Here is a 12,500-nt window from a genome sequence, read left to right on the forward strand (position 1 = left end):
CCAAAGCCAGCAGTTTCAGACCAAAAGTTGGTTCTGCAGAACCAAAGCCAGCAGTTTCAGACCGAAAGTTGGTTAGCATAAATATATATGAAACAGCAGTTTCAGGCCAGCAGTGTCAGATTGAAAGTTGGTTCTGCAGAACCAAAGCCAGCAGTTTCAGGCCAGCAGTGTCAGACCGAAAGTTGGTTCTGCAGAACCAAAACCAGCAGTTTCAGACCGAAAGTTGGTTCTGCAGAACTAAAGCCAGCAGTTTCAGGCCAGCAGTGTCAGACTGAAAGTTGGTTCTGCATAAATATATATCAACCAGCATTTTCGGGCCAGCAGTGTCAGACTGAAAGTTGGTTCTGCAGAACCAAAGCCAGCAGTTTCAGACCGAAAGTTGGTTCTGCAGAACCAAAGCCAGCAGTTTCAGACCGAAAGTTGGTTAGCATAAATATATATGAAACAGCAGTTTCAGACCGAAAGTTGGTTCTGCAAAGGCCAGCAGTGTCAGACCGAAAGTTGGTGAGCATAAATATATATGAAACAGCAGTTTCAGGCCAGCAGTTTCAGACCGAAAGTTGGTTCTGCAGAACCAAAGCCAGCAGTTTCAGACCGAAAATTGGTTCTGCAGAACCAAAGTCAGCAGTTTCAGGCCAGCAGTTTCAGACCGAAAGTTGGTTCTGCAGAACCAAAGTCAGCAGTTTCAGGCCAGCAGTTTCAGACCGAAAGTTGGTTCTGCAGAACCAAAGCCAGCAGTTTCAGGCCGAAAGTTGGTTAGCATAAATATATATATGAAACAGCAGTTTCAGGCCAGCAGTTTCAGACCGAAAGTTGGTTCTGCAAAGCCAGCAGTTTCAGGCCAGCAGTGTCAGACCAAAAGTTGGTGAGCATAAATATATATACGAAACAGCAGTTTCAGGCCAGCAGAGTCAGACTGAAAGTTGGTTCTGCATAAATATATATATCAACCAGCAGTTTCAGGCCAGCAGTGTCAGACTGAAAGTTGGTTCTGCAGAACCAAAGCCAGCAGTTTCAGACCAGCAGTTTCAGACCGAAAGTTGGTTCTGCAGAACCAAAGCCAGCAGTTTCAGACCGAAAGTTGGTTAGCATAAATATATATGAAACAGCAGTTTCAGGCCAGCAGTGTCAGACTGAAAGTTGGTTCTGCAGAACCAAAGCCAGCAGTTTCAGGCCAGCAGTTTCAGACCGAAAGTTGGTTCTGCAGAACCAAAGCCAGCAGTTTCAGGCCAGCAGTTTCAGACCGAAAGTTGGTTCTGCAGAACCAAAGCCAGCAGTTTCAGGCCAGCAGTTTCAGACCGAAAGTTGGTTCTGCAGAACCAAAGCCAGCAGTTTCAGGCCAGCAGTTTCAGACCGAAAGTTGGTTCTGCAGAACCAAAGTCAGCAGTTTCAGGCCAGCAGTTTCAGACCGAAAGTTGGTTCTGCAGAACCAAAGTCAGCAGTTTCAGGCCAGCAGTTTCAGACCGAAAGTTGGTTCTGCAGAACCAAAGCCAGCAGTTTCAGGCCGAAAGTTGGTTAGCATAAATATATATATGAAACAGCAGTTTCAGGCCAGCAGTTTCAGACCGAAAGTTGGTTCTGCAAAGCCAGCAGTTTCAGGCCAGCAGTGTCAGACCAAAAGTTGGTGAGCATAAATATATATACGAAACAGCAGTTTCAGGCCAGCAGTGTCAGACTGAAAGTTGGTTCTGCAGAACCTAAGCCAGCAGTTTCAGACCAGCAGTTTCAGACCGAAAGTTGGTTCTGCAGAACCAAAGCCAGCAGTTTCAGACCAAAAGTTGGTTCTGCAGAACCAAAGCCAGCAGTTTCAGACCGAAAGTTGGTTAGCATAAATATATATGAAACAGCAGTTTCAGGCCAGCAGTGTCAGATTGAAAGTTGGTTCTGCAGAACCAAAGCCAGCAGTTTCAGGCCAGCAGTGTCAGACCGAAAGTTGGTTCTGCAGAACCAAAACCAGCAGTTTCAGACCGAAAGTTGGTTCTGCAGAACTAAAGCCAGCAGTTTCAGGCCAGCAGTGTCAGACTGAAAGTTGGTTCTGCATAAATATATATATCAACCAGCATTTTCGGGCCAGCAGTGTCAGACTGAAAGTTGGTTCTGCAGAACCAAAGCCAGCAGTTTCAGACCGAAAGTTGGTTCTGCAGAACCAAAGCCAGCAGTTTCAGACCGAAAGTTGGTTAGCATAAATATATATGAAACAGCAGTTTCAGACCGAAAGTTGGTTCTGCAAAGGCCAGCAGTGTCAGACCGAAAGTTGGTGAGCATAAATATATATGAAACAGCAGTTTCAGGCCAGCAGTTTCAGACCGAAAGTTGGTTCTGCAGAACCAAAGCCAGCAGTTTCAGGCCAGCAGTTTCAGACCGAAAATTGGTTCTGCAGAACCAAAGTCAGCAGTTTCAGGCCAGCAGTTTCAGACCGAAAGTTGGTTCTGCAGAACCAAAGTCAGCAGTTTCAGGCCAGCAGTTTCAGACCGAAAGTTGGTTCTGCAGAACCAAAGCCAGCAGTTTCAGGCCGAAAGTTGGTTAGCATAAATATATATATGAAACAGCAGTTTCAGGCCAGCAGTTTCAGACCGAAAGTTGGTTCTGCAAAGCCAGCAGTTTCAGGCCAGCAGTGTCAGACCAAAAGTTGGTGAGCATAAATATATATACGAAACAGCAGTTTCAGGCCAGCAGTGTCAGACTGAAAGTTGGTTCTGCATAAATATATATATCAACCAGCAGTTTCAGGCCAGCAGTGTCAGACTGAAAGTTGGTTCTGCAGAACCAAAGCCAGCAGTTTCAGACCAGCAGTTTCAGACCGAAAGTTGGTTCTGCAGAACCAAAGCCAGCAGTTTCAGACCGAAAGTTGGTTAGCATAAATATATATGAAACAGCAGTTTCAGGCCAGCAGTGTCAGACTGAAAGTTGGTTCTGCAGAACCAAAGCCAGCAGTTTCAGGCCAGCAGTTTCAGACCGAAAGTTGGTTCTGCAGAACCAAAGCCAGCAGTTTCAGGCCAGCAGTTTCAGACCGAAAGTTGGTTCTGCAGAACCAAAGCCAGCAGTTTAAGGCCAGCAGTTTCAGACCAGCAGTTTCAGACCGAAAGTTGGTTCTGCAGAACCAAAGCCAGCAGTTTCAGGCCAGCAGTTTCAGACCGAAAGTTGGTTCTGCAGAACCAAAGTCAGCAGTTTCAGGCCAGCAGTTTCAGACCGAAAGTTGGTTCTGCAGAACCAAAGTCAGCAGTTTCAGGCCAGCAGTTTCAGACCGAAAGTTGGTTCTGCAGAACCAAAGCCAGCAGTTTCAGGCCGAAAGTTGGTTAGCATATATATGAAACAGCAGTTTCAGGCCAGCAGTTTCAGACCGAAAGTTGGTTCTGCAAAGCCAGCAGTTTCAGGCCAGCAGTGTCAGACCAAAAGTTGGTGAGCATAAATATATATACGAAACAGCAGTTTCAGGCCAGCAGTGTCAGACTGAAAGTTGGTTCTGCATAAATATATATATCAACCAGCAGTTTCAGGCCAGCAGTGTCAGACTGAAAGTTGGTTCTGCATAAATATATATGAAACAGCAGTTTCAGGGCAGCAGTGTCAGATTGAAAGTTGGTTCTGCAGAACCAAAGCCAGCAGTTTCAGGCCAGCAGTGTCAGACCGAAAGTTGGTTCTACAGAACCAAAGCCAGCAGTTTCAGACCAGCAGTTTCAGACCGAAAGTTGGTTCTGCAGAACTAAAGCCAGCAGTTTCAGGCCAGCAGTGTCAGACTGAAAGTTGGTTCTGCATAAATATATATATCAACCAGCATTTTCGGGCCAGCAGTGTCAGACTGAAAGTTGGTTCTGCAGAACCAAAGCCAGCAGTTTCAGACCGAAAGTTGGTTCTGCAGAACCAAAGCCAGCAGTTTCAGACCGAAAGTTGGTTAGCATAAATATATATGAAACAGCAGTTTCAGACCGAAAGTTGGTTCTGCAAAGGCCAGCAGTGTCAGACCGAAAGTTGGTGAGCATAAATATATATGAAACAGCAGTTTCAGGCCAGCAGTTTCAGACCGAAAGTTGGTTCTGCAGAACCAAAGCCAGCAGTTTCAGGCCAGCAGTTTCAGACCGAAAATTGGTTCTGCAGAACCAAAGTCAGCAGTTTCAGGCCAGCAGTTTCAGACCGAAAGTTGGTTCTGCAGAACCAAAGTCAGCAGTTTCAGGCCAGCAGTTTCAGACCGAAAGTTGGTTCTGCAGAACCAAAGCCAGCAGTTTCAGGCCGAAAGTTGGTTAGCATAAATATATATATGAAACAGCAGTTTCAGGCCAGCAGTTTCAGACCGAAAGTTGGTTCTGCAAAGCCAGCAGTTTCAGGCCAGCAGTGTCAGACCAAAAGTTGGTGAGCATAAATATATATACGAAACAGCAGTTTCAGGCCAGCAGTGTCAGACTGAAAGTTGGTTCTGCATAAATATATATATCAACCAGCAGTTTCAGGCCAGCAGTGTCAGACTGAAAGTTGGTTCTGCATAAATATATATATCAACCAGCAGTTTCAGGCCAGCAGTGTCAGATTGAAAGTTGGTTCTGCAGAACCAAAGCCAGCAGTTTCAGACCAGCAGTTTCAGACCGAAAGTTGTTTCTGCAGAACCAAAGCCAGCAGTTTCAGACCGAAAGTTGGTTAGCATAAATATATATGAAACAGCAGTTTCAGGCCAGCAGTGTCAGACTGAAAGTTGGTTCTGCAGAACCAAAGCCAGCAGTTTCAGGCCAGCAGTTTCAGACCGAAAGTTGGTTCTGCAGAACCAAAGCCAGCAGTTTCAGGCCAGCAGTTTCAGACCGAAAGTTGGTTCTGCAGAACCAAAGCCAGCAGTTTCAGGCCAGCAGTTTCAGACCGAAAGTTGGTTCTGCAGAACCAAAGCCAGCAGTTTCAGGCCAGCAGTTTCAGACCGAAAGTTGGTTCTGCAGAACCAAAGTCAGCAGTTTCAGGCCAGCAGTTTCAGACCGAAAGTTGGTTCTGCAGAACCAAAGCCAGCAGTTTCAGGCCGAAAGTTGGTTAGCATAAATATATATATGAAACAGCAGTTTCAGGCCAGCAGTTTCAGACCGAAAGTTGGTTCTGCAAAGCCAGCAGTTTCAGGCCAGCAGTGTCAGACCAAAAGTTGGTGAGCATAAATATATATACGAAACAGCAGTTTCAGGCCAGCAGTGTCAGACTGAAAGTTGGTTCTGCATAAATATATATATCAACCAGCAGTTTCAGGCCAGCAGTGTCAGACTGAAAGTTGGTTCTGCATAAATATATATATCAACCAGCAGTTTCAGGCCAGCAGTGTCAGACTGAAAGTTGGTTCTGCAGAACCAAAGCCAGCAGTTTCAGGCCAGCAGTTTCAGACCGAAAGTTGGTTCTGCAGAACCACAGCCAGCAGTTTCAGACCGAAAGTTGGTTAGCATAAATATATATGAAACAGCAGTTTCAGGCCAGCAGTGTCAGAACGAAAGTTGGTTCTGCAGAACCAAAGCCAGCAGTTTCAGACCAGCAGTTTCAGACCAAAAGTTGGTTCTGCAGAACCAAAGCCAGCAGTTTCAGACCGAAAGTTGGTTAGCTTAAATATATATATGAAACAGTAGTTTCAGACCGAAAGTTGGTTTTGCATAAATATATATATGAAACAGCAGTTTCAGACCGAAAGTTGGTTCTGCATAAATATATATATGAAACAGCAGTTTCAGACCAGCAGTTTCAGACCGAAAGTTGGTTCTGCATAAATATATATATGTAACAGTTTCAGGCCAGCAGTTTCAGACCGAAAGTTGGTTCTGCAGAACCAAAGCCAGCAGTTTCAGACCAGCAGTTTCAGACTGAAAGTTGGTTCTGCAGAACCAAAGCCAGCAGTTTCAGACCGAAAGTTGGTTAGCATAAATATATATATATGAAACAGCAGTTTCAGACCAAAAGTTGGTTAGCATAAATATATATATGAAACAGCAGTTTCAGGCCAGCAGTTTCAGGCCGAAAGTTGGTTAGCATAAATATATATATATGAAACAGCAGTTTCAGGCCAGCAGTGTCAGACTGAAAGTTGGTTCTGCAGAACCAAAGCCAGCAGTTTCAGACCAAAAGTTGGTTAGCATAAATATATATATGAAACAGCAGTTTCAGACCGAAAGTTGGTTCTGCATAAATATATATATGAAACAGCAGTTTCAGGCCAGCAGTTTCAGACCGAAAGTTGGTTAACATAAATATATATATGAAACAGCAGTTTCAGACCAGCAGTTTCAGATCGAAAGTTGGTTCTGCAGAACCAAGGCCAGCAGTTTCAGACCAGAAGTTAGTTCTGCATAAATATATATATATATATATATGAAACAGCAGTTTCAGAACGAAAGTTGGTTCTGCATAAATATATATATGAAACAGCAGTTTCAGACCAGAAGTTAGTTCTGCATAAATATACAGTGCAATGCATAAGTGAATAGACCCATGCTAAAGTTGACTAAAAAGAGGAATAAAAAATCATATTTTGAAAAATTAGGAAAAATCCAACCTTTAAGGACACCAATTTTCTTTGTGAATGAATAATGTATCGTAAATAAATAAATGTTCTTCCTTAAAATACATGGTGCATAAGTGAGTACACACCTATGTTAAATTCCCATAGAGGCAGGCAGATTTTTATTTTTAAGTATTTTTTTTATATTTTTTTTTAGGATACTATGCATCCTGATAAAGTTCCCTTGGCCTTTGGAATTAAAATAGCCCCACATCATCACATAGCCTTCACCATACCTAGAGATTGGCATGATTTTATTTCAGTTAGCCTAAAAGCTAGTTTGATTTGCATTGAGAGATGATCTTATGGAAAGTACCCCATGCCAATCTCTAGGTATGGTGAAGGCTATGTGATGATGTGGGGCTATTTTAATTCCAAAGGCCAAGGGAACTTTATCAGGATGCATAGTATCCTAAAAAAATTTTTTTTTAAATACTTAAAAATAAAAATCTGCCTGCCTCTATGGGAATTTAACATAGGGGTGTACTCACTTATGCACCATGTATTTTAAGGAAGAACATTTATTTATTTACGATACATTATTCATTCACAAAGAAAATTGGTGTCCTTAAAGGTTGGATTTTTCCTAATTGTTTTAATTAAGGCATTAAGTTCAATTTCCAAAATATGATTTTTTATTCCTCTTTTTATTCAACTTTAGCATGGGTGTATTCACTTATGCATTGCACTGTATATATATATGAAACAGCAGTTTCAGACCGAAAGTTGGTTCTGCATAAATATATATATATATGAAACAGCAGTTTCAGGCCAGCAGTTTCAGGCTGAAAGTTGGTTCTGAAGAACCAAAGCCAGCCATTTCAGACCAGCAGTTTCAGACCGAAAGTTGGTTCTGCAGAACCAAAGCCAGTAATTTCAGACCAGAAGTTGGTTCTGCATATATATATATATATATATATATATATATATATATGAAACAGCAGTTTCAGGCCATCAATTTCAGACCGAAAGTTGGTTCTGCATATATATATATATATATATATATATATATGAAGCAGCAGTTTCAGGCCAGCAATTTCAGACCGAAAGTTGGTTCTGTAAGGAATATTAAATAAGGATATAAATACATTCATAGCAGACCGCCTGGTTATGATTCAAGCCAGAAGTTTTAAACTGGAAGTCGTTTCTTCAAAACAGCAGTTTCAGAACGGAAGCTGGGTTTGCAGCACAGCAGTTTCAGACTGGAAGTTGGTTCTCCAGAACCATATGTGACACCAGTTTCAGACCGGAAGTTGGTTCTGCAGAACCAAAGCTAGTAGTTCCAGACCGAATGTTGCTTTTGCAGAACAGCAGTTTCAGGCCAGCCGTTTCAGACCGGAAGTTGGTTCTGCAGGCCAGCAGTTTCAGACCAGAAGTATCTGACAGCAGTTTGAGGTCAACAGTTTCAGACTGGGTGCCTCATTTATAAAAAACTTGCGTATGCACTGTTTTTAACTTGGGCGAACCAGTGCGCATACGTTAAAATGCAAGCCAATGTTCATATTTATAAAAAAAAAAGGTCTTTGATGTGGAAAAGTGCTTAGCACCACATTAGGTTCTAAGCAAACGTACACACTTTTTCTTTTGGCAGAGTATCTGAGGACTGCAGGTATTTGGAAATTTAAGCAATTCTTGCCGCTCGCCCTTCCATTTCAGACCGGAAGTTGGTTCTGCAGAACCATACGTGACAGAACCATTTGTTTCAGGACAACAGCGTCAGTCCAGAAACAACTTCCGGAAACTTCAGAAACAACTTCTGGTCTGAAATTGCTGACCTAAACCTGGTATCAGGCCAGCAGTCTCAGACTGGAAATTACGGTGGACATTTTAACGATCAGTGTATGTACTAAATTCTTAATTTTATTTCACAATAACAATAGATCTCAATATAGTTATTTTTGTTTTTTAAATCTTTGTTATTAAAAACAAAGTTTTGTTAAAACTGTTATCAATAACAAAGATGCAATTTACAAACAACAGGAACAAATACAATATAAGAAGAATACAAATTATTAAAACTTTAATTTTTTTCAGGTACAGACTATTTAAGAGTAGAATTCAAGTAAGAACTACTACAGAAATTGAATAATCAAATGTAAAATTAAAACACTGCATAGTCTTCACTGTATGAATTAAATATACATTTATCCTTATTAAAGCTACTAAAGTTATTCAGTCGAGTAATGAGTGATTTTTATTTATTAATTTTTTTATATAAATACAGTCATAACAGACCGGACATTTTTAATAATGTTCATTATAAAATCTTGTTTTTGGTGTAGAACAAAGAGACTTACATTGTTCTTTAACAGTTATTTAAAGCAGGTACATTTCAATATTTGAATTAAAATGTAAAAGTCATATGGAGTGAAGCGAGCATTTGCAGAGGAAATACAATACAGTGGAAGATTTACAAGTAAAATTACACCACAGATTTTGTGCTTAAAACATCCATTACTCATTACCATGTACTGTTTAAAAAGCATAGTACATCCACTAAACAAGCACTTTAAATAAAACCTTTAATGAGAAGGTTTATCAGCCAACATTATCAACTAACATGTTAATCATTCAGTCAAACAGTATCATTTCAGTGGTTAATGGGTCCCATACCAAAAACAGCTCACATTTACAAAATTAAAAGGCTGTAGTTTCTACACTTCATTATGAATTGATCATAACCCCAAAATGAAAACTTGATGGACTGCTGCTGCTCTAAAAGTTACTTCCCATCTCTGTTAAGACTAGTCCTAAAGAAACTCATCTTTTGCAACTATACAGCGCTCTTGAAGGGCCATCAATACTGCATCAAAGCAAGAAAATATACCAATAGGTTTCAGATATCATTTAAGCTTTCTTCTTTAAAAAAAATTATATTCTAGACTGTACATTATACAGTAATGTTAAATCGTATATTTTGTCTTACATCAGTGATATAGAGGTAAATCAAGTCGACAAAAGTTTATCAGACATTAAAAATCAACAGATTCAGAAATCACACAGGCGAAATAACACTGGTTTAAAAACATACATGTGAAAGGGTTTCTAATTGTGTGCAAGTGTATTGAAAGACCGAGAAAAGGAGCAGAGAGGCATGATGGGATGGACAATTATAGAGGGGTAGATGAAGTAAGAAAAACATTTAAAAAAACGGATAAGAGGGGAGGCACAAAGGAGGCTCAGAGATTGCTGAAGAGCTCGTTTCTTTTGCTCCATTCCATCTGCGGGGCTCTCTTGTTGGAGCGTTTCTTGTGAGCTAGTTCCTTGGCCTGTTGCAGCGACATGTTCAGAGTTAGTCCTGCACCATCACTTGAAGCCTTCTCTTTTGGTTTCTCCTGCAAACGTATCATTGTGAAAAATCTACATTCTAGACCTTGCGGTCTCCATATACTCAAGAATGTGTGTGTGTGGACACAAACCTCTGGTGCTGAGGTGCTGGCTGGAGCTGCAGAAGTGGAGGTGTTGGAGGAGGTGCTCGAGGTCGACAGACTCATAGCTACTTTAGGCTTTTCCTCCAGGGTTGCTTTTCCATTTACCTGCAACAAAGGAAATATGAGACATTAATATAAACATTACATTAAAACACAGTTAAAGGAATAATTCACCGTTCCAAACCTGTGTGCATTTCATTTTTTTCTGCTGAACACAAAAGAAGATATTTTGAACAAACCATCTTGGTTCCTATTGACTTCCATTCCATTTTTTTTTTGTCAATTGGAACCTAAACTGATAAGGTACCAATATTCTTCCAAATATCTTTGCCTTTGCCACAGAAGAAAGTTTGGAACAACATGAGGGTGAGTAAATGATGACAGAAATCTTTTTTTTTTTTTTCATTTTTAATGCACTCTCTCACAAAGTGCAGTACCAATAACAAACCCCAAGATGGACCCTGAGCTTTGTTCAGTTCACAATCTGACTATGGGCCTGTCCCAATATCCACACGTGTGGCCACTTGAAAGTGTGTGCATGCCACAGGATGTCCAAGGCTATCCCAGGTCTGATAAATGTCAAAGCTTATATCCACACTCTATCTCTAACACAGCTTCAAAGCGGTATATGAAGCTAAGTGTGTCCCATCATTCATCATGTTCAGGAACTTATGTACACAAGATGCCAAAGAAAACTACAGCATTAGTTAAAAATAATGATTAAAATTAATAAAATAAATGAATATTACATATAAATTTGTAGTAAAACATTAAGTGTAGATGAGTGCATGTATTTTATAAAATAATTATTTTGTATGCATGTGTGATCCATCAGGTAATCAAAAGTTCTACACACACTTGTGGTCTTTCACGCCAACTTGAACACTTGGGCCAAACACAGGAAATGCGTCATGTAAGTAGACAAGTGGTCAAGTCCACTCCAAACACCGCAAGTGTGGGTATTAGAACAGGCTCTGAGTTCAGTAGGAAAGTTTCGTTACATCTGTAAGTGTGGTCAATTAAGAGATTAGCAACTGAAAAATGTTACAAAATAATAGATCCTCAATTCAGGTCTCCATACCATGGTTGCTATACCATCACAAACAACTTTGGTCAGTTGCCATGGGAACCTGATGTAATGCAAATGAAATAATTAATTTCAACAGAACATAGTCAGACTAACCTGAACAAAGATTTGAAATTCCTAGAAATTTCAAGTTGTTTGTGATGGTTAAGAGATCAATTTTAAAGAGACTGAACCACATTCTAACCAACGAAATATTTCAGAGCTGAGACATTTTAAAATTTAATGATCACTTCACTGGTTCCATTATTATTGGAATCTATAAATATTGTATTATAAATCAAGCAGGTTTCAGAAACTTTAAATCCAAAACATAGCCAGCATCAGTCAGTAAAGAATAAAACAAGTTTGAAAACAGCAAGAGTTTGTTGCACTAAATTAGTTTTTTTGGTATGTAACCTTACAAAATTTATAAAGAAGCAAGTACTACGTACACTACTGTTCAAAAGTTTATGATATATATATTATTTTTGTAGCACTTTATTTTACATACTCAAGATAAGTAAACATACTTAGTTTACATACTTAGTTTAGTTTACTTAGCTTAGCTTAGTTTACATACTTACATAAGTAAATACTGTACTTATTATAATATTTACAATAACTGGGTAATAACTAGGTACTAACCCTGAACCTACACCTAAACCTAACCTTAACCCATGTAGTTACCTTATATTACCCAGTACTTTCTTAGGTACATACACTACAGACATAAGTGCAATACTGTAAAATAAAGTGCAACCATGATATTTTATGTTTTTAAAAGAAGTCTCTTATAATCACCAATTTTGCAATTATTTGATAAAAAATACAGTAAAAACAGTAATATTGTGGAATTATTATATTGTTTACTGTGTTAATATATTTAAAAAAATAAATAATGTATATATTCTGTGATGGCAAAGCTGTTTTTTGAGAGAATGATCCAGAATGCTGGCCATGGCTGGGAACTTTTTTTTTTTAAATGCTGGCGGGGAATTTTGTGGAAACCGAATAGAAGGCTCATTTGAAATAGAAATCTGCTGTAACATGTCTCTACTACTGTCACTTTTGATCAATTTAAATCTTTGCTGAATAAAAGCATTAATTTATTTAAAAAGTATGTCTATATCAAGTAGGTCAGCAAAGACCAGCATGAAAGCAAGGATTTTGTTGCACTACATCAGAAAATTAAAATTAGCTTGTTTTGTTTATACGTTGCCAAGATTATACAGTACTTTTCTGGTATGTAACATTTCAAATATTTCATAGGAGAAAGTATGATGTAATTAAGGAATTTTACAAAAAAAAATTTCACTTAGTCGTCTTAACAGTCTCCTTGTCTCCTACTGACATCAGAACAACTGATATAAACCACATGATGATCCACAAATCTCAAAAGTAATGATGGATTTACAAGACTCAAACTCTCTGCTATCTACAGCTGTGCAAGAGCCAGGAATCAGAGCCAGACAAACATCAGAGGAGTATCTGAGAAACG

General features: G+C 39.5%; 1 protein-coding gene and 1 long non-coding RNA gene across 2 annotated transcripts in view; one reads left to right on the plus strand and one right to left on the minus strand.

Moving 5' to 3' along the window:
- LOC311096362 overlaps positions 1 to 12,500 on the plus strand; it is a 253,553-nt gene that overhangs the window by 174,712 nt on the left and 66,341 nt on the right. The gene's annotated exons all lie outside the window — the stretch shown is intronic.
- The window catches only part of nherf1a (NHERF family PDZ scaffold protein 1a), a 21,929-nt gene continuing 17,928 nt past the window's right edge, over positions 8,500 to 12,500 (minus strand). The window contains exons 6-7 of the mRNA XM_084135439.1: positions 9,925 to 10,041; positions 8,500 to 9,840 (exon numbers count right to left, since the gene is read on the minus strand). Of these exons, the coding sequence (XP_083991565.1) occupies positions 9,685 to 9,840; positions 9,925 to 10,041 (273 nt within the window). The 3' untranslated portion in view covers positions 8,500 to 9,684. The remainder of the gene's footprint in view (positions 9,841 to 9,924; positions 10,042 to 12,500) is intronic.

Source organism: Abramis brama, assembly GCF_963993115.1.
Source record: "Abramis brama genome assembly, chromosome: 14".
NCBI lineage: Eukaryota > Metazoa > Chordata > Actinopteri > Cypriniformes > Leuciscidae > Abramis > Abramis brama.